Here is a 22,617-nt window from a genome sequence, read left to right on the forward strand (position 1 = left end):
GACCTGTCTACATATTAAGTTTCAGTGTCAGAACTCTAATACTTCTTGACTTATGCCCAAGGTACAAAATTAACAAAAGACAATTTACTGAAAATTGATATTAATCACTGCACTTCTCCTCAGTGTACTTTGGAAATGACCGTTAATTGTAATTCTGTCCTTGGGTAAACACATTTGCATTCGACCAGTCATTACCTGTGTACATTCTTACAACTTGAATTGTACTTTAAGAATTCAATTAAATGTGTCAGTCATCCTGTTTTAAGACATGTATACACTTAAAGAATTACATAGTTATTGCATTCGTTATCAGCTCTATATCTGTAACTTTTCGAATGTATTGATCATATGTTGATGTGATCAATTATGTCATACTTTTCTCATGCACGTTAATCTTTATAATTTTACACTATAACAACGTATTGGTGATAAACATGTGTGTATGTTTGTGCAAAAAAACAAAAACAATGCTGCTCTTCTTCTTTCGGATATTGACGAGTGTGTACAAGTATTTGCAGAGGAATTTAAAAAATAGCATGTAAAAAATAGCGATTTGACAGAATAAACATGAATCTATTGGATCCATTTCGCAAATAGTAGCGTAAATAAAAATTTTGTAAAGAATACTAATCTACAGTAATGTTTTAACATTTCGAACATATTTACAAAACATTTTTTTTAACAAAATACATATAATTATTAAAATTTTGCATTCATCACAAAAATATATAATATGCATGTGTGAAATTTGATACTCGTATATTCAAAGCCAAAAGTATTTAAGAACAGTGAATGTTTGTTTTTGACTCAGTTTAATATACATGTATTTCGAAAAATCTTTTTTGGACTTTCTATATTTGAATTTATATATTGGCATAAATAACAGAAGATAAAAAGCCATTAAATCATATTTTTGTTGAAAAAAAACAAACTTTCTTGTTAGAATAATAGATTTATTGATGTAACATAGAACATTCGTAAAGGGTTTAAAAGTTGTTTGTTTTTTAAATGTATGTTTTCTTTTTTTCCAAACAGCATTTAGTATTAATGGGAATGGCAATGTTAGAATAAAACCTTGATATCAGAAAAAGAATACTATAAATAGTTAATCTGCAAATTATCTGCCTTCAAATAATAATATTAAACGAACGATAACAAAATTAAAATCGCTAAATCACAGAAATAGCATTTGAAATAATTCGCATGTTGATTTTCTTGTAAGAGTTAATATCTTAATATTCAATTGATTAAAGCCATCGATACCAAACAAATACTAAACAACATTGGTACTTATTTAGCAACTATAGCCAAATAACTGAGGAAAATTATTTCTAGAGACTGTTCGTCATCAGACATCAGAATTCTATATTGTAATGATATCAGTTTAACCTGATAAATTTACCTTAATAATTATGTTAGTACACTTTTATTCCATCAATGCCTGAATCGGCAGCTTATATATAAGGCAGGCAATTCCCGCCATTTACCAGTTCTTAGACTAAAGTAGATTGATTCACATCTGTGTTCTTCTTATTAATTAACTTCAGACGTTCGTATAATATCAAAGTTTTTCTTTATCAGTTGGAGCTGAAAATAATGCGACTTTTTAGCAGTCGAATTCAATTACAAATAGAGTGTTTGTGTCGTCACATGTAACAATTAACCTATTTCTTTTCCCATCAAAGCACATATTGACTAGTTTTTTCAAGCCAAAATCTTTCCCAATTAGTTCTCTGAGGCAATGGCCATCCCTGTTGAACATAACGATGTTGTTAGATTGATATCCACAAAGGAATACCGTTCCATCATCAGCTATACATGCACCTCGAGTATCCTTCAATCTACTGTCTCTCAGCTCTCTAATGACCGTACCATCCTTGTTAAGACAAACAGCTCCATCAGATCTATCTGTCACGACCACTATGTCAGAAGTGGCAGCCATATGCTGAACATTGGATTTAAATATAGACTTCCCGTTTTGATCTTTGTCGATAGATTTAACAAGTTTAGATGAAGTACTGTACACGTTAACACCATTTAAGACTGATGACCATAGATCACCACAACACATTGTTAATCCAAACTGTCCACCGTTTATTATATCTATAGTTTTTCCTTTGGACAGAGGTGAGCCAATGGAAAAAAATTGTATTTTCATGTTGTTTAATTTCACAGCCACTTCGCTGTTACTAACACAACATATACTTGTAGGCCTAGCATCAAAATAGACGTTTTCTACACTATTATTAGTGTTGAGTCTTTTCACTTTGGTATTGAAACAATCAGTCAGAAGGATCGTACCATCAGGAAGTATGCATATATCAGATATGTAACAATTCAAATTGTCATTACTCAGCTTCACATTGATCTTTTTCGTTGACTTTATTTTGTACTGCCTCTGTTTTACAATCTGCTCATCCACAATTCCGGTTGTCACGTCACCTATAGAATTTACTTGTGTGATGTCTGCCAGCTCTTTATTTACAGTAAAATCAATAAATTTTGTACCTTCTGCCGTGACCTCTGTTATAAAAGTATTTGCATCTTTGACAGTCTTCTTCATCAACTTCATTCTCACAAATTGCTGCTCTAAGTTCAGACTATCAATCATATGCAGTTGTTCCGTAGTTTGCTTCAAGTCTTCAGCTGTTCGACCTGACACACTAATAGAAGACACGAGGTCCTCCTTCAGTGTAGAATATTTATTATTTAAACATTTTGCTGTCTCTCTTTTCAATTTTCTAATATGTTCTACAAGTTTTGTCTCTGTATCATCTAGTTTCTCTTCACAAGCTTCATTCTGTTTGTCTATTGCAGTTAAATTCTGTTTCTGTTTTACTGTCAGGGACTTCACAGTGTCATGTGCATTCTTTGTCTCATCTAATAGGGCTTGAATCTCCGTTTGGGTTACGCATTGTTTGGACAAATCTTCAATCTTGTTTACTCCATTACAAGACCTTCAATATATAATGATGTCGAGGGTTATTTCTGATTAGAAAATAAAATTTAAATATCATCAAATATATATATTAGCTGGATGCTAAACTCGATATATTTTACTACAGAAATTGAAAGTAATCAGTTAAAACTTCAGACTACATTTGATCCGATTCACAGGTTTAAAATTGAAGGCTAAATTTCATGATATTCATAAGCCAAAAAGTAAACCCTGTATTACAAATAAGACTGATTAAAATATGTTTAGTTCAACTATTACCTATGTTCTGTTGCAATGCACATTGTACAATAAACCATATCATGTGTTTTGCAGTACATTTCAATATCTCGGTCAGTATGGTACTGGCATTTAGTCCCAGCAATATGTAAGCCTCGATTGGCATCATTTTTATCCAACAGTTTATGTTGTTGTGTAGCATTAAGTCGACCATGGTATCTTGTACATGTCTTACACAAATATTCGTGACACTCAGGACAATACTTGTCGGCCTCTTCTCTAATATTGTCTTTGCTGCAAGGTGTACACGTGAATTCATAATCTGCATCAGAACCGTCTTTTAACGATTGAAAATTGCTCCCTTCTGCCATTCTGGAATAAATTATCTTTTTATCTAAATAAATCTATTCACTGAAAGCATCAGATGAATTATACAATATTTAGTTCTTTATCGAATGAAATAAAAAACCGAAAACCTTAACAATATATCAACTGTATCCTCATAAAAAGATATATGAACAATGCGCCCATATCCGTGTTTGAGAGATGTTTAAGTTTTTCTAAATCAGACATGTAATTTACTATAAATGAGATTCTCTCCCATCCTGTTTGTAAACAATACCTACGATCCTTCTTGGGGCCCACAGATTTTGAAAGAAAATATTTTCACAAATACATATAGATAGAATCATACACTTGATAAGTACTTTACTGGTACATAAGATTTATTGTCAAGTACACTCGATAATTCCCTGTACGGGTATTTTATGAACTTTTGGTATGTAAACATATATCATAAACAACTTTGTTTTATCTCATGTTATATTTTAGTAGTGATTTTCTTGAGACTAATCTTATCACAGATAATTTCAATACATTTGACCATTTTGTACAGTAATTTTATGTAAATGATATCGAATAATAATGTATTTATAAATAAGAAGACTAAATTTGCCTTCTTTCGTTTAGTAATATAATACATCCTTATTTATGTTATCTCAAATCACCTGATCGTGATACGGTTCTCTATTTCAAGATAAATACTTTAAGTTATTTTTAACGTAAATAACGTTAAAAATCAAATCTACATGAACGAAAATTTGATATATCACACTCCGTTATTTGTATGCAAAATTATATAGAGGATATTTGTTAAGTTCAGTGTAAGATCGGAATATATTTCACCGAGCACGGATTTATATTACAGTAATATAAATCCGTGCACCGAGTGAGCACCAAAAAGTATTTTCACGAGTGGCGCAGCCACTCGTGAAATGTGAACTTTTGGTGTTCACTAGGTGAAATTTATTTCGATCTTACACTAAACTAAACAAATTTTCTTTTTATTATATGCAAACAAACTTTAAAAAAGACATTTTTACCTAATACTTAATGAATAGCGCGCTAAATAATTATACAACGTGACGTCATTTACAACGTCACGTTTTTAAGTTGGTTTCCAGTTCTGTGTACGCTGTTATTTCACTGAAACAACGTAAGGGGCTTAAATTCAATTATCAATTTGATAATTTCACTGTTTCAAACAGTGAAATTATAATTTTAATTCACTGACATATTTCTATAAACCATCGAAAAGCATGTTATAAATAAAGTTTATTACTTACTGTAGTACACTTGAAATAAATTTCTCAGTTAATGTGTACATTCCTATGGTGGCATATTTCTTCCACCAGATAACCATATGACTAACTAGTTAATTAAGATGTTAACTAGTTATGTAACTAGGTTAACTTGTTACGTAACTAGTTAACATGTTAATTAACTAGTTAGTTATGTGGTTAACTAGTTACGTAAGTAGTTAATTTTTTCAATAAATAAAAGATCATAATGGGAAATAAATGCATGTTAGTGCCTACAACTGTCATTCTTTTATTATTATACCAGCTTAATGTTAAGTGGTTAACTAGTTACGTAACTAGTTAATCACATAATTAACTAGTTAATTAAGAGGTTAACTAGTTACGTAACGTAACTAGTTACGTAGCGTAACTAGTTAATCACTAAAGCAATACATTTCTTGGTCAGTTGGTACACTTGCATTAACAGTAAGAATAACTCCCAGAGGCCTACGGGAAATTAACATCTAGGGGTAATAATGAAAGAATGTCAAGTTCCTGTGGTAAAATCATAGTAATTGACCTACTGTAGAGGCTAGAGTGTATAGAACAAATAAACCACGGTTTATGAAATAAACAGATCAGAATGTGTCTATATATTTACAATATTACACTGAAGTACCGTCTGCTTTGCTATGTGTATAAGATATAAAACATCAAACAAATCTACAAAAATAAATACATACCTTCTAGTTTCGATTTCACTAAAATTCGTGAAACGCCCTCAAGTGTTAGAAAAGTCAAACACAACTAAATTGTTTCCTTCCTTATTTTTATGTAAAACCGACTTTAAATCCGACTTTGATAAATGATGGGCAATGGAGATTCATTTTAGGAAATAAAATATCCTACAATATTAACTAGATTTCTAACCACATGTATGATAAGGTAAATTTGAAATGTTTATATATAATTAAACGACAAGTCGGCACGCGCAGCAGGGACTCAGACCAAAATTGCATTTTTTACAATTAAAAAAACCCTCAAAATATGGAAACAATAAAGAATTTTGCTTTCCTTGTTCATGACATTATTATTAAAAACTAATATAAAAAGAGAAAATAAATAGCATGTCATAGATAACAATGCTTATTGTAGACAGAGCTAAAATATATACATAACTGCTTTGATTATAATGTGTAATTTGGGGCGGAGGCCTTTATTCAAAACAATAAAATGCTGTTGTTTTTTTTGTGTGAATCTGAAAGAACATGTGTGTATATCAAATTTAATGAAAGTTATTACTTCACTACGCCCTCAGCTCAATGTCGCTCACAATAAATTCCATAAAATTTGATATATGATACATAAAACATATCTAAGCCATTATAAATGTAACTTCTTACAGTTTGCACATCAACATTCAATGCTTCATTATAAGATTATAATTGAAAAAAATAAAACACATGAACATTACAAAGGGCAATAACTCGAAAATTCTGTCAAAGAGCGTTATGGCTTTTGGTTACGGCGTTCTCTGAAATGAAACCTGTCTATATATTAAATTTCAAGGTTAGATTTCAAATACATTTTGATTTGTGTCCCAGACAAAAAATAAGTACGAAAACAAACAATAGACCATTTTTTCTAAAACTTGATATTAAACACTGCACTTCTCACCAATGTGCCTACATGTATGAAATGGCCACTAAATAGTGAGAATCTCCAATGAAGCAGTCACTAGTTCGATCGTCGAAAGGAGAAAGATTTCTCCGTGACAACTGATCTCTGACGTTACGTCTAATGGTCACTCACCGCTGATTCAGAAATCATGTTGGTGTTGCAAAGAAATTCGAAATTACTGTACTGGTAAGTTATCCTGGAAATCCGGTTAGATGAACCGACCGCCGATAGTTGACCAAAAAAAGTGTTACATTTGGCGTACAAGCCAGACAAACAAATTAAACCACCAATACATTTTGCGTAATGAACACAGGGTTTATTTCATGAAAAATAAATAAAATGGTTTATTTTATTGCAACAAAAGTGTTGTTAGTTTTCACTATAGTTCAACCATTGTCGGTATATCAAAACTGATGAATTTCAAAAAGGACCATGCGTTAAATGATTAGCTATGTCCATTTGCTAGTATGGAATTTGGACTTTCGAAGAAATTAACAATGTGTGCCGCCAAATGTAGTGCTACAGAAAATTGCACGAGCTTCTTTTATAACAAGCAGACGACAACATGCAAAGGTGCACCGGGAATGATCACCTCAGCCGTTGGATGTGAAGATGTCATAAAAACAGTGTACTACAAAAACGAAGGTAGATCTTTCATTCCTTCCGGATACTACTTCAGATAATTATTGTCCTGAAAGGCGGTACAACAAAGCGTGTTCGTAAAAAACGTGTTTTTTTTTATCCTGATCTCATATGAAAGTTTTGGAAACGCCATGTTTCTATGATTATAGAACAAAAATCAATTCATTGAACAAAAAGCTGTTGTTATTCTAAGAATGTATTACATATGTTAAATTATCTGTTGTAAATTATTATTAAATTATATTTTTCAGTACTCATAACCTGAGACTCGTTAATTTTCGGAGGTCTTCGTTACCGTAAAATATTATGATTTAACATAGATCAATTTATTGTTGGTGCCGCCGACTTCGTTTTCGAGTAACTTGCCTTTGAACTCGATTGTTGTTGCTATTTCAAGGGCAGATAACTTATACATTTTTCTGGCATATCTTATATTTACACATTTTTGTAGAAAAATGCATGGTCCGAGTTAAAATACACAGGGATATAATCACGAAGTCCAACGGAGACGCAAACGCGGCAAGGGATCTTATATGTTACCTTTAGCATACGCCTACATAGCCGATTGCACCCTATATTTTTTCTCTTTACACAGATTATGGAAGTTATGGTTCAAATTGCGACGTTTCTGAATGTATGATGACAAACAGCATGTGTCTGGAAGGCGTGTGTTCTTACCAGCCAGGCTATAAGTATAATCGGACATCAGGTTTCTGTGTGACAAGTAATGTAATTTATATTGTTGCAACGTTTTTCTATTATTTTAAAGTATCGTCTCAAACAATCAATGAGCTCAGTCCTATAACTTAAATCAGAGAGCGTATACGGTAGTTATGATGTAATATTAAGATTGTTTTGAAGATGTCCATGTTTATTTACATATCATTTATTTATTATAATTATATATAACTGTATCCATAGATCTACAAGACTGAAAAATTGTGAAAATAAGGGAAGGAATGTTTTTTTGTATTTGAGGCTGAGTGTACGAGTATTAAATAGAATGATTATAGGTTAAGTTTAGATAAAATTTGAATCTCTCATTAGAATATATATGAAAACAACGGTGTATTTCTGGTCAAGTGCATATTCATTTACGCTGAAAGGTGAAATAATAATTATTGTATCATAGTTTGGAGACCTTTCTGTTGAAAATGTGTCAGAGTTAAATCGTATACATATACATGCACAGTGCGTTAACTGGATTGCAGGTATTAGTTACCCGCACTGCAGTACGTGCCCATTGATTTGCTCTTTTTGGCTGGGGTTTACATATTGTGACGACAGAGAAAGGGAAAGCGACAGAAATATCATATTCAGATGATCGATCATTGGTTCCTTTTTGCCGGGGTTTCATATTGTGACAACAGGGAACGTGTTTTTATGTTTGACTACGATACAAAAGAGAAAGAACATCAAAACACTAGGCAATCTGATTAATACTCGGGCGCTACGCCCCCTCGTACAAAACAGATAGCCTAGTGTTTCGATGCGATGCTCTTTCCATTACTTAACTTATATTTATACCTGCATAGTTGACATAGAGGAATTGTATTTTATATAGATTATGAACAATCTTAAATTACATTGATTAAAATTACAAAGTAGTTGCAGTGACTGAACATTAGTTTACTGTCATAGTTGTTTCTTTTTCAGACTGTACACTCTATGGCGTCACTTATATTGAATATCGTGATAGGATATTTAATGAAGCCTTAATAGCCACTTATTCCGGTCTTTCTCTAGAAATGTGCAAAGCAAACTGTTCAGAAACAAGTGCATGTAGAAGCATTGGCCATGGGCCGGTGACAGGATTGTGTAAACTAAGACCAAGCACACCTTTAGAATATCCTGCAGCGTTCAAAACTTACCAAGGAGCAAACTATTACACCCGAAACTGTGGGTAGAAGGAAACGGAGTAAAATCTTTCTTTTCAGAAGAAAATAAAGACATATAACATAAAGTGTGTAACATGCATTTGAATATCGCAATAAATCGACGAGTCGGCGACTGATGCTTACTTATGTTTCATTTGACTTTAAAAAACAAGTTCAAATTCCAGACAAACAAAGAATTTAACAACCTTGGTGTCAAATTTATGGCTTATATTTTGAAAAGAGAAAAGTACATTTAAAGACACTTGAATTCAATCTTTGTTGTGAAATTTACATGTTGTTTGTTATAAAAGTGTAAATAAAAGTAAATGATTTTTATCATCAACGCTGCAAATTTCTGTATACAGAGATAATAGTATATGTGATAGACAAACACGTGTTTATATCTCCCTGTGGAAACATTCTTTCTAGTGTACGGCACCACACTAGACTATACATGAATTGCTACCATGTTTTTGATGAAATTCTAAAATTACTTAAACAACTTATATAGATGTATTTTGAATATGATGTTTTAAATTACTCATTGTATATTGGAACAGAGTCTCCTTCTGTTGGAAATTCCGTAAGATCGATAAATAATTCACACGAATAATGTATAGTCCCTGGTGGTTACCAAGCCACGGAGGCGACAGGAAATTGCTTCAAGGTTGTCCACCTTAGGCACATGGACAAAAGAAGTTGCTCGTGTTAATCATCTTACCCTGTTATTTAATTTTCACTTATCTTGGTTTAGTTTAAACATAATTTATTAGCTCGATTGTGTAGTAAGCTATAAGCTTACAGCCGAACTCTAAAATCTATTTCTGTAACAAACCATTGTAAAGGTTTCTGCTCAAGTAAACAAATTGGATTGAAACCCATACGGTCAGCAATCTTTAGAATATTAGTTCACCACTCGCCCATGTCATGCTGTCACATTTAATATATCTGGAAATATTCTTTCTTGGCACCGTCTCATTCTATCAAAACCCGATTTGCGAGGTTTAGCCAGTGTCTAAAATTCAGACTGTATACGTAAGATTCCATCGGTTTATTTAAAGAATGTTTACAGAGTGAATTTTTCAGTCCCATTTTTTCATTTTGTCTATTCATTGAAATTTTACAAAGGCATAAAAGCGACAAAGGAAATCTTTTGCAAGCGAAAGCTTAAATATCTAAGCTATTTATTCATACCGATATTTAAGCTGCTTTACGTCCCCGCAAATCGTCCCGACGGACAACGTAATCACAAAACATTAAGCATGACATTTAGTAAATAAATATCAAAAACAAAAAGTTATAACATAAATGTTTAATATATTGTAAGCAATATGGAAATAAGTGACCATACAAGCGAAGTAATCAACAAAATACACAAACCACCATATGTCATATAAAATACATAACTTTATTACATTTAATTATCCTTTAAACTGCAATGTACATACACAACACTTATGATAAGGAAATAAGGAACACATACATCTTAAACATGATTCCCCCAAAGAAACTTAATCTTTTTGATTTTGATCAATTCATTTTTTTTCTTCTCACATGTTTACTGTCGGTTGTCCAAATGCTGGATGAATTTAGGATGCTATGAAAAAAATCACGTGTTGAATAAGGCGCGAAAAGCGCTTCTGTATGTTTGGAAAGGAACAATAACAATACGATGGGGGAAAAATTTGTTTCTAATGCACTTCGTTAAAACCAAGAAAAATTCATTAACATGATGTAGTGAACTGTGAAAACAGTATTTTACAGAAATTCCCGCACAAAGAAAAAGTCATGTTTTATTGTACAAACAACTCTCTGAAAACAAAGGATATTTATTTTGTAAGTATAAAACGGATGTACAATATCTTATGTTGGAGTACAATCATCTTTAAAATGTTATATTCATATACATGTAAAACATCGCTGTTCACCATACATGCACTAAGATTTTGTAAGTGTATTTCGATGCACAGTCGCAGATAAAGGCAGTAAGAGCTGAAGTATAATAACATTCAACACCAGTGAACTTGACCTCTATGACCTTTACTCCACTAAAGTTCAAGGACATCACAAGGTATCTGACTACCTAATATGAAAGACACCATTCAATAAATAAAGGCTGCATTTTTAAAGCTTTTTTATCAGTCTTGCAACCCTGACCTTGTCCTTGACTTGAATGACAATTTCCTTATCCCAAAATGTTAAAACCACCCAAGATATTAACGTATCAAATAGGAAAGACATCATTCAAAAATGCAATTAGCAAAAGATATAGTTTTAACAGTGGTGATCTAAGTATCCTCTTACTCTGTGAAAGATATCACTCAATAAACAAAAGATGTATGAGCAAAAGTACAAAAAAGTCTGTTTTAAGCACCAGTGACCTCGACTTAAATGCCTCCGTACTATTACCCTACGAAAATGTGATGTTTACAAGTATGAACATTATTTGAGAAACTTAAATTTTTCAAAAATCTCTAAGATATTTTTTTCACATAAATATTTGCATTTAAAAAAATATTTGTCAGTCTTGTGATCAGCAGTAAATTTCAATGGAAAGGTGGCCAATAAAATCATCTTTGGGGACATTTTGCGAAACATTTGGGCCGTCAACCCTATAAAATAAATTCATTTTAATGTGTGAAGCATGACTTTCTTCTAGAAAAATTACATCTTTAGCATGACTTTCAAGATTGAGGGGCAATTTCTTAAAATGTAAGTTTATGGGAAAATTAATACAATAGTCTGACCTAAAGGGAGATAATAAAAATAAACAATGTATACATTGCGTTTCCTCTCACAAGTGTTTGTCAAACTGTCAAGTTTAACATTTTTAGAAAAATAATTAAATTTGACAAGGTAAAATTATGTTTGTAAATACTGCACTTCCTCTCGCTGGTTTCTATCATTTTGGAATGACAATGAAATTCCTTGTATACGTTTCAAGTCATTCTCTGTTGAGTGTTACGGACAAACAGACGGACAACGCGCGGCGCGGCGAGTATACGTTCTACCTTCCAGAAGCATAATTAAAACCATTCCCTTTGAAATAATAGAATAACCTTAAACACAATTTAATGGGAGAAAACGTCAGGTGAACGAAAAACAGGCTACGTTCAGTTCAACGAATCTAAAGATAAGCTACATTTTACATTTCACAAAATCTAAAAAAACACTATGTCACAAAAGATAATATTTGTATTGTTTCTCCTGTTTACATCAGACTAACATATGTATACGAGTCAGTTAAGTGCTGTTAAAGGTGACATTCTAAATTATTTCTATTTCTGAATGCTTCCTACGAAAATACATGCACAATAAAACTTCTTATAATTTGTATCGTGCTGATAACCATTTAAACACCGAGTTCAATTAAAGTAATTGCATTTGACCTGTTACATGTCACAAGTAGATTATTTCTATTTTTATCAAAGCACAAACTGATTGGATTTTTCAGTCCGCATTCTGCAACAACCAACTCTCCAAAACATGTTCCATCAATACTAAACATAATGATGTTATTGGAGCTATATCCGCAGAGAAAAACGGTACCGTTACATGTGACGCACACACCATCTGTGTTTTTCAGACGTTCATCTCTTAGTTCTGCCAACACTTTGCCATCTTTACAAAGACAAACAGCACCATCAGAGAAATCAGTCACAATTACTTTTTCAGCAGCGACAGCCATGTGCTGAATCGTACTTGTTTTGAATATAGCCATGTGATTCAAATCTTTTTCAATTGTATTGATAAGAGTTCCGTCTCTAGAGTGTACGTTGATACCTTTGCTTGTAGACAACCATAAATTACCATCACAATACACCATGCCATAATAATCTCCACTCTTAATTGAAACGTTTTTGGTTTTTGTTAAACATGAACCGACAGATATGAATTGAATACTTTTGTTGTTTAACTTTACCGCTACTTCATTCTTTCCAGTACAACATATGCCAGTTGGTACCGCACCTACCCCGCAGGAATCGTTTACGTTATAGTTCATATCAAGCATTTTGACATTGTTATTCCGATCATAAATAAAAAAACCTTTGGGGAAAAAAAAAATATCTGAATTGTCCTCGCTTTGTCACTTTTAAATTTTTGTATCTATTTTTTACTTTCGATTCCAGTCTATAACGCTTCGGATTGGATGCTTGTCTGCTATTTTCCACAGTGATTATCTCGCCGAAAGAAAAAGGTGCCGACGGTAAGTTTACAGTATCGCCGCTACTAGATAACATGATTGACTTTGGCCCGCTAAATGTACTTCTTGCATGTAACGTGTAAGCATCTTTAATACAGTTCTTCATAATCTTTATCTCAATGAATTTTTGTTGTGGGTCCAAGTTGGTGACGGAGTTAAGCTTTTCCTCTATATCCTTTAATGCTCCTATTGTGTTTAAGGAAGAGCTCATATCGTTTTCAATGTTTCCTTTTAACTGAGAGTACTTTTCATCAAGAGTCTTAGCCTTCTCCTGTTTTAGGTTAGCTATGTGTTTAATCATTTCACTTTCTGATTTGTTCAGTTTGTCTTGTATTTCTCGTTTCTGCTCCTTCAAAGTGGTAATATTATTTTGTTGTTCAAGTATATCAGCCTTCAAACATTCTGATGCACTTTTGGATTCGTCAATGAGATAGTCTATGTCTGATTGTGGTAGCTCTACATTTGTCAGGATACCTATTGCATTTACATCAGCACACGATCTACAAATATAGTAAATTATAAATCGATCTGTATACACATTATTCTTTAATCTGCATTGGGTTCAAAAATAAAAAAAACGATGTTTTTGTCTATCATTCAATATAAAGAAAAGGTTATTAACACAATCGGAATTATATATTCGATAAGATGACATTCGAAGAACGTGAGCGAAGAATAAAACATTACGACAAATTTTCACATAATTAAAAGGATATCATTAATATTGTGCTTAAGATATACATGTGTTTATATTAGATTGTGTACAGCATATTCATAGTTAAATAGAAACAGTAAATAATTAGTAATTTTTAAAAAACTGCACAGAGAAAAAAATGATTACCTATGTTCTTGAGCAATGCACATGACACAATACACCATATCATGCGTGCTGCAGTACATCTCAATATCACGGTCCGGGTGGTCACGGCATTTAGTCCTGGAAGTCAATGTCTTCCTGTCTGTGGAGACTTTAGCAGTTTGTAGTTCATGATCACTCGTAGCTTTTCGTCGACTATGTTGTCTTCCACAGCGTGTACATAGGTATTCTTGGCACTCAGAACAATAATAAAACGCCTCAATTCTCATATTTTCATCTCTGCAAGGTGTACATGTAGGATCCAAGTCCTGACCTTTCTGAATTATTTGAAGTTCCCCTCTTTCAGCCATTCTGCGTAACAAAACAAACAGCTATAGGAATTTAATTCTACTTAATCTACTTTTGGCATGTTTGTTATTGCTGTTAAATATTATTATTCACACTTTATATTTTCTATATTTGCAAAAATTAGCTACATTTGTATATTACAGGAGATAGTTTAAACTTAAATATGTAAAAACATCAGACATTGGTCAATATCAACTGACAACATACACCAAATTTAAGTTGACGGCTTAATATCTAAAAAAAATGCGATTACTGTTTAACATGTCAAAAGTTTATCTGTTTTAACACTTAATGACCGAAAATGATTTTATTGTAATAAAAATGTCAAAGACTTGCAGACTGACTTGACTGTTAAATAAACATACATGTATTTGAATAGCTAATATGTTATTCGTATTAAATTGTTACCATATTTAAAAACTCATTTATCTTTATATAATCAGAGTAAGATTTTCTCCTTGCCCCAGTTGGTTTAATTCATATTGAATACATAAAAAGATATAAAGATTAAAGTTTAAATTGTATAACAAGATATGAAGATTAATGTATAATTTGTATATTATACAGTTATTATAAGATACTTGCGATGCTCTACATTCCGATATATTCTTATAGCGCTAAATTACAAATATTATTATATACAAAGATCACCGAGTATGTGTTACTGTTTGCTTAAATATCAGCAATGCACAGCATTATTCACAACCGGAAAACTTGTAAGTTATCTTGATTATAAATGAGTGCAAGAGTGAAGTGGTTTAGTAAAGTTGCAATACAATGAACACATTTATTTTTACAATTTGCTACAAACATTGTATAATGTTTCATGCAATTAAAATTGAAAATTGGAATTGAAGTTAATGCATTTAATTCCTTAATTGCTCCGCAGTAGGGGATGAATGACTTTAAATTTCAGTTATACACCGTTGCATAAAATAAATCACGCTACCAAGCCATACAAAACAAAAATTCATTGCTTAATATTTGTAATTTTTGCCATTTTACATCACTATTTTAAATTCTTGAAATACCTTGTTTTTCAATACGTGTAATAATATAACATTCTTTGATAAAGACAAACAAGAGATAACGCTCGAACTTTCGTGATTCCCTCATGACAATCCCTATATCAACGGTAGTATACAACAGTCAGCGGCGGCTGAAGGTGGCTACCAGTCGCTTAAAGCACTTCTATGGAGCTATTTGGTTTTAACAGATTTTGGAGCATATGATATCATAATTATTATAATAATGAAATTATACGAAGCGTAAATAATGAAAATCAATTGTAAATAAATGTGAAAAAAAAGTTTCATTTTCGAGCAAGGCATTCGGAGAAAGTCTTTTAAAATTAGATCTACTGGTAGATCTACTGATATTTAAAATGTTCATTATCATCAAGCTTCAGCGAAGTAATTTGATCACGTAAAGTAAACATGTTTATCGAAGTTGATATATCTAACCGCTGATAAATATTTCATTTACAAAACGAATCAATATCAAATAACTCTGACGAAACTGAATAACTACAGAAAGATCCTTTTAGTACAAAGTATGAAAAAAAGTTAAAGTTTTAAACATGTTGTAAAACTATGTACAATGTAGCTAGCTAGCATGTATACACAGCAAAACCTACCATGATGCTTGCCTATATATTTTCTATTATTAGACTTCTGTCTTTAGAAGAAAAAAAAACAACAACAACTCGTGAACTACTTGCAGTTTAGACAATAACTAGTTAAATGTCCTTACTATCGTCGTTTTATTTAATCCTCCAAGTTTTCATTAAAACTACAGTGTAACTTTAAACATAACTCCAACACGTGTTTACATCACGTAGACATAAACGTCACGGCAACTCTTTTATACATTAAAAAACTGACCTGATTTTCTATTTTCAGGAAACCCCGCACATCTCTGCATATTTGGCGCCTAAACGGATGTGGAAAAACAAATAATCATTCAATAGTGAGATAACAGCAGATCTGATAATCATAATGCTTTAACATGAAACACACACTGTACATGTAAATAACTTTTTAATCCACTACAAATCTCAATTAACCTACCTTCTTAATCTTTCTTGTTTCGGTTTCAACAAAGTTGATTATCTCCCATTATTTGGGGTATAACGGGACTATGTGATTAATAAACAACGTAACTAAATTGTCCCCTTTCTTTATTTGGTGCCGTTTTCTGCCTTGCTATTCGGCTAGAGCCAAACAAACAAACAAACGTTAATTTGAAAGTGCAACTGATATTCAAATATCAGGGAAGTTTTCTGCTAGTTTCGCTTGAACCAGGGTCTTTCTATTTGAAAGACCCCGCTTAAACCTATTTCTTTAAATATTAACGAATTTTATATTTCTCTTAACTAGCCTTTTAAAATAATTGCATGAAATATACCGGAATAAATATAATGATATCTTAAACACTTTGGGGAGGGCTGTTGCTACTGTTGTTAAAACTTGTAGCCCGAGCTATTTGCACTATATCATTGAAAAAAAAAACACAAAACATTTTACACCTTTATGTCCCAAAAGAGGCCCCTTACAAATAAAAGGGGAAATAGCTCATGTGTCTACCCGTCCCGACTGGCAGCTTAACAGCTGGCGGCACGCGTCCCGTGCGCCTCTATCTCTTGACGGAAATCCTGGATCCTCGGAACATTGCACCGATTACCAGTAATCATCTACGAAACAATACAGATTGACCTTTTATGTCAACAGTAAATGCATGGGGTGTAATTTTAGAAATAGGTAATTATAGTGTATTTACTGGACATTTATTAAGTATTCATAGTAAATAGGCCTACAGTGTAAACATCATTTTTTGCTATAAAGATGAAATAACATCGGTAATGCTATAGAGATAAAATAACATCAAGGAATAAATGTATCATGCAAAATATAAAGCCATCGGAACTTTTGAGTAAAAATATGTGCAACAAAATATTCCGAATGCATAAAATGCTCCAGAAAATTTAAAGAAACTAACGTTACCGCTGTTGGAAAAGATATCTCATATTTTATGCGACATTTTCCGTCTGACCTGGGGAGAATTTCAACTGCTTTGCTAATATTGCAATGATTTTTATGTATCATTTTTGTTATGTAATAGTTAAAGTATTACGAGAATATAACACTGGCTGGGGCGACATCGATGGTGTTATCGCCCCAGCCAGTGTTATACCCTCGTAACTAACGAGTTTTACAATTTATAACTGTTTTATCGCAATTTCATATTTTTTATATTAGAAATCAGCAAACAAAAAAACTGCACATTTCTCTCTTGTGCCTTTTCACTTTTGTTTCAAATGGAAACATCAATACCAGCAAATGCTGTTATAAGCTACACTGCTGATGACCACGTGACCGAAATCGTACAATTGACTCATAAAATGGCGGGCTAGAATTCGGTAAAAACGGTAAAATTTTGGTAAGCAAACAGTTAACGTTAAATTTGTATATAAAACGAGGCTGCACGGAACCCCTGTATAAAAACCTCATACTTATAAGGTCAAGGGCTAAATTGTCCCTTGAAGGTGAAAAACCTACTACATATTTTTGCAATTAGAAAAATATAATTACATTTCAAAAACAATTTATAGAGTACAAAATGAAAATGGAACTTTAATTGATAATCAGGAAGACATTTTAAAAGAAACAGAATGATATTATGAAGCTCTGTTCAAAAAAAGAGAATCTAATGAAATAATTAATTTTAATGATTTTACATATAATATTAATTATAATAAACTCACAGATACAGAAAGCCAAAACTTAGAAGGTGAAATAACTTATCATGAGGCATCATTTGTTTTAAAAAACATGTCAAACAACAAAAGCCCCGGCTCATCTGGTTTTGGAGCCGATTTTTATAAAGTATTCTGGAAAAAAATGGGACATTTTATTGTAAGAGCTCTTAATGAAGCATATAATGTCAACCAGTTATCCATTACTCAAACACAAGGAATAATTACATGTTTACCCTAGGAGAATAAATCTAAACTTTTTCTTAAGAATTCGAGGCCAATAACTTTGTTAAACACTATATATAAGATTGGATCTGGATGCATTGCAAACAGAATTAAAATATCTTTAAATAAACTTATTAGCAAAGATCAAACGGGTTTTATAAAAGGAAGATATATCGGAGAAAATGTTAGACTGATATATGATATTATGAATTATACAGAAGAAAATGATATTCCTGGATTACTTCTTTTGATTGACTTTGAAAAAGCATTCGATTCGCTATCTTCGGATTTTGTACAGAATACCTTATCTTTTTTCAATTTTGGTGCATCAGTTAAAAATGGTTTAATATCTTTTATGAAAATGCAACATCAGCTGTTTGTCAATGTGGATTCTTATCCAAATTTATCAATGTACAGCGAGGCTGTCGTCAAGGCGACCCTCTTCCATGTTATATATTTATATTATTTGCAGAAGTTCTTTCCCTTAAGTTGAAATCCGTAGAAAATATTAAAGGAATACGTATTAAACAGACTGAACATTTACTGTCACAGTTTGCTGATGATACCACTGTAATGTTAGATGGAACAGCACAATCTTTAAATGCCACTCTTGATGTTTTAACAGTTTTTGCTCAGATCTCGGGGCTCAGGGTGATCTTTGAGAAGACAAAGGTTGTTTGGATAGGCATTAAAAAGTACAGCAGTGATAGCATAAAAACTAGATGGAAACTCAATTGGAACGAAACTAGTTTCAAAATGCTTGGTATAACATTCCATGTGGATCTTGAAAAAATGGTAGATCTTAACTTTAAAGAAAAAATATCAAATATAGAAAAAAATGATTAAACAATGGAATAGAAGAGCTTTGACTCCAATCGGTAAAATAACAGTAATAAAAACAATACTTATCTCACAACTAAACCATTTATTTATAATGTTGCCGAATCCTTCGGATAAATATATACAACAAATTAATGATACATTATATGCTTTTATTTGGAATGGAACTTCAAAAATTAATAAAAATGTATTAGTTAAAGATTACATGGAAGGGGGTTTAAGAATGGTAAATATAAATGCTTTTATGAATGCGTTAAAACTTACATGGATACATGGATAAGAAGAATTATTTCAAGTGATGGTTGTTGGATAAGTATTTTAACACAGGGTATTGATGTACAAAAATTAGTCACGTGTGGAAAGCATTATGTCGAGAAAATGTCAAAATCTATTAAAAATGAATTCTGGAAACACACTTTAAATGCATTTTCATTGTTTATTGAGCATCAGAAATTTGATAAAGAAGACATTTGTAACTTACCTTTATTTTACAATCAGAACTTATTTTTTGGAAATCTTGGTATGATAAGGGAATTCGTTGTATTTATGATATCTTACAAGACAATGGCCAGTTTTATACACCAGAAGAATTAGGCAAGATCTACAATATAAATATCAATCATCTTTTATATTTAGGAATTAAAAAAGCAGTTACAAAATTTTTTCAAAATGTCTGCTTCAACCCTTTAACTTTTAAGAGAGAAAAATTGCCAACAATTCCAATACACATTAAAGGGATAATTAAAGACCAAAAAGGTTCAAAATATATGTATGATTCGCTTAATGTCCATTTCAGCAAGCCCGTTTGTCAGGTCAAATGGTCACAAAAACTATGCCTCCCAAATAATGATGAATACTGTATGAATATATATAATTTACCATTCAAATTGACAAAAGATACTTATTTACAATGGTTCCAAGTAAGACTTATCCATGGGATTTTGGGTACAAATAATCTTTTGTTCAAAATGAAATATATTAACAGTCCCTTATGTAGCCTTTGTAATCTTCATGATGAAACTATAGAACATATCTTTTGGGAATGCATTCACAGCAATAAATTAATACACGAAATTTGTATAGATAAACTAAACATGCCAAACTTGAATAAAGAAACTATGCTTTTTGGTTACACTAAAGGAAACAATACAATAGATATTGTAAACAATTTAGTTCTTTTATATGTCAAAATGTATATTTTTAAATGTAAAACTAATAAAACAATGCTATCTTTTGCTGGTGCTATAAAGTATATTTCATATGTTTTAAAGGTAAATGAAGAAAAAGCTATCCAATGTGGAAATATTGACCAATTTAAAAAAGACTTGCATACTATTTTAAATATATGTCATTAATCATCATAATATAATAGAGACCTATCCAAATTATTTTGTTCCAATCTGATAATAAATAATGTGAAAAATCATCGAAATACTTGTTCGTATGTTGATGTTAGGAGCGACCTTTGTCTTTTCAGTTTTCATATCTAGCTTTGTTTGAGCATACATGGAAGAATAAATTCATGTTTGTAGTATTTTTGAACGTGCCCTGGCCGAAAGTATTTGTCTTTGATGTTTTTGTTTGTGTTATATTGTTGTTTTCTTTTGTAAATAATCGTCCTTTTTCGTATGTCTATTTATTCTATCGTCAAGCCTCCTAGCTAACCCCATTAGTATCATTAGTTTGTGTATTACTCATAAATATAGAAAAAAGTAATTATGTTTCTGTTTAAGGCATAATGTAGATTTAGTAATATTTTTCTATATCTTGAACTTACAACCTCCTTTACATATTCAATTTTTCAAAAAAAAATAGTTTTGCCGTAAATTACTTTATGTAAATACTATGTTAACTTTTCATGTTTTAACACATTATTGTAAGACTGTTAAGGGATGGACCTCCGACCCTTAAATAGTCATGCGACGTAGGCAATAAATAGGGTCACCTTCGGGGCCTGAAAAAAAAAAAAAAAAAAAAAAAAAAAAAAACTCATACTGTTACTTATGGTATTGGCTCTCTCTGTTTAACCTTGAAAGTCGAAAAAAGTTGTTTTTGGTGTTGCATACAATGGGAATACAGGTACTTTCAGTGAATGAAATGCATTTTGAGAAGCAAAATTGGCAATAACATCTTGCACACAATTGTAAATTTGTGTATCATGAACAATTTCCATCATTGGTAAAGTTGCAGAACATCTTTTTTTAAAAAAAACGAGTACAATGATGGAACTAAATTTAATGAGTACATTGGTGGAACGATTTTATTGCCTGCCCAATGTCGTCAAGATTTTTCCCATTAAATTATACTTTTTTCTCCCTTCCTGTTCTTGACGTCATACAAATATAATATAGTATTAGAAAGTGAAAGTAAGAACAAGTAGCAAATTGAATGAATTCGGGTTTCTTGATCTTAATAGTATTCTGCTTTGATAACAGACGTGTATACCAACTTGAAATTATTTACAATAAAAAATGTGCATTATAGAGAATTTATTTCACCAGCAAAGCATCAGTTTTAACTACATACATTGAATGTCATACCATTTTGTAAATTAATTTGGAAATAAAGTCAGTTATAATTTTTTTTGTTCTTTTTTTTATTATTATTATTTTCAGACGCAGAAAAAATGTTCCTTTAAATGGTCAGCATTGTCTAGTGGACCTCTACAAAAATGAATAAATCATGACCCTGGAGAAAAAAGAATGATGTTGCACATTGTGCACTACTAAATTGTTACATTGAAAAGATACACGTTCTCCTTGGAATTCACAAGGCCAAGACCTTTGATATTTGACAAATGTATTGCGAAGTGAAACTCTTTCAGTGCTTCAAGTGCCTATTGTAAGTCTCGGTGACCTTGAATGTGAACTATTCATTTTTTATGGCATATAGGTGAGCGATTAATGTCCATGATAACTCTCTTGTTTGTTTTCACCTTAACGGCCGTTCTAGATAAATTTGAAGGTCACTCAAAAAAAAAAAAAAAAAGATGTTTCGACATATTTATATTTTATTGAAGCTCAAAATAATTAACTACATGTATACAAAAACAATGTAAACAAATATGATATATAGAGATTTATTTTTATTCGTCACTTGAAATTAAGAAGAAATTTAAATACACCTATATGTCATTTTTCAAATTCGTAGAATTCAAATGCCTCCATGGCACAGTGCATATCTCTGATGATCTGAGTTTGATTCTCGATCACGGCTTTTTATGATTTTTTTTTATTTCAAGAAAGGTCACTGTTTGTTTGGACTGTAAAACGAACGTATAACGATTCCTTATCAAGAAAATAATGAAAACCACTTCATTTAGCACACACACACACACACGCATGCACGCACGCACGCATACATACATTTACTTTATTTAACATAAAATTGTATACATATAATTTATATCCATATGATTCAGACAGCATTTAATCATTACTACGTAATACGTAGGCGTGACACATTTTACTTTAAA

The 22,617-nt window shown here is 31.7% G+C and overlaps 3 protein-coding genes across 4 annotated transcripts in view; 1 reads left to right on the forward strand and 2 right to left on the reverse strand.

Moving 5' to 3' along the window:
- Window positions 1-932: 932 nt before the first annotated feature.
- Window positions 933-22,617, reverse strand: part of LOC132712708 (uncharacterized) — a 34,757-nt gene continuing 13,072 nt past the window's right edge. The window contains exons 1-3 of one of the 2 annotated variants that reach the window (XM_060695122.1): window positions 5,499-5,786; window positions 3,218-3,547; window positions 933-2,957 (exon numbers count right to left, since the gene is read on the reverse strand). In XM_060695122.1, coding sequence (XP_060551105.1) covers window positions 1,607-2,957; window positions 3,218-3,546 — 1,680 coding nt within the window. In that variant the 5' untranslated portion in view covers window position 3,547; window positions 5,499-5,786 and the 3' untranslated portion in view covers window positions 933-1,606. Of the gene's footprint in view, window positions 2,958-3,217; window positions 3,548-5,498; window positions 5,787-22,617 lie in introns of those variants that run through there. The other variant, XM_060695123.1, reaches the window with a different exon arrangement.
- LOC132712710 (uncharacterized) lies at window positions 6,847-9,405 on the forward strand. The gene is made up of 3 exons (XM_060695126.1): window positions 6,847-7,080; window positions 7,673-7,801; window positions 8,734-9,405. Exons 1-3 carry the CDS (start codon window positions 6,903-6,905, stop codon window positions 8,982-8,984), a joined length of 558 nt encoding a protein of 185 aa, XP_060551109.1. The 5' UTR covers window positions 6,847-6,902; the 3' UTR covers window positions 8,985-9,405.
- LOC132712709 (E3 ubiquitin-protein ligase TRIM71-like) lies at window positions 12,307-16,473 on the reverse strand. Its single transcript, XM_060695125.1, has 4 exons — window positions 16,393-16,473; window positions 14,000-14,326; window positions 13,073-13,658; window positions 12,307-12,798 (listed from the first exon to the last, which is right to left on the reverse strand). Exons 2-4 carry the CDS (start codon window positions 14,323-14,325, stop codon window positions 12,307-12,309), a joined length of 1,404 nt encoding a protein of 467 aa, XP_060551108.1. The 5' UTR covers window position 14,326; window positions 16,393-16,473.

Source organism: Ruditapes philippinarum, unplaced genomic scaffold, assembly GCF_026571515.1.
Source record: "Ruditapes philippinarum isolate M1 unplaced genomic scaffold, ASM2657151v2 ctg3285_1_1_1_1, whole genome shotgun sequence".
Classification (NCBI taxonomy): domain Eukaryota; kingdom Metazoa; phylum Mollusca; class Bivalvia; order Venerida; family Veneridae; genus Ruditapes; species Ruditapes philippinarum.

Bases quoted from the DNA above. Each gene is read 5' to 3' on its own strand.
- LOC132712710 (XM_060695126.1), top strand. From the start codon at position 6,903: ATGGAATTTGGACTTTCGAAGAAATTAACAATGTGTGCCGCCAAATGT. The intron at 7,081-7,672 runs GTAGATCTTTCA...CTCTTTACACAG, and splicing joins AGTGTACTACAAAAACGAAG to ATTATGGAAGTTATGGTTCA. The intron at 7,802-8,733 runs GTAATGTAATTT...TTTCTTTTTCAG, and splicing joins ATCAGGTTTCTGTGTGACAA to ACTGTACACTCTATGGCGTC.
- LOC132712709 (XM_060695125.1), bottom strand. From the start codon at position 14,325: ATGGCTGAAAGAGGGGAACTTCAAATAATTCAGAAAGGTCAGGACTTG. The intron at 13,659-13,999 runs GTAATCATTTTT...CTATATTTGTAG, and splicing joins TGCATTGCTCAAGAACATAG to ATCGTGTGCTGATGTAAATG. The intron at 12,799-13,072 runs GTAAAAAATAGA...GTTTCAATTAAG, and splicing joins GTTATAGACTGGAATCGAAA to AGTGGAGATTATTATGGCAT.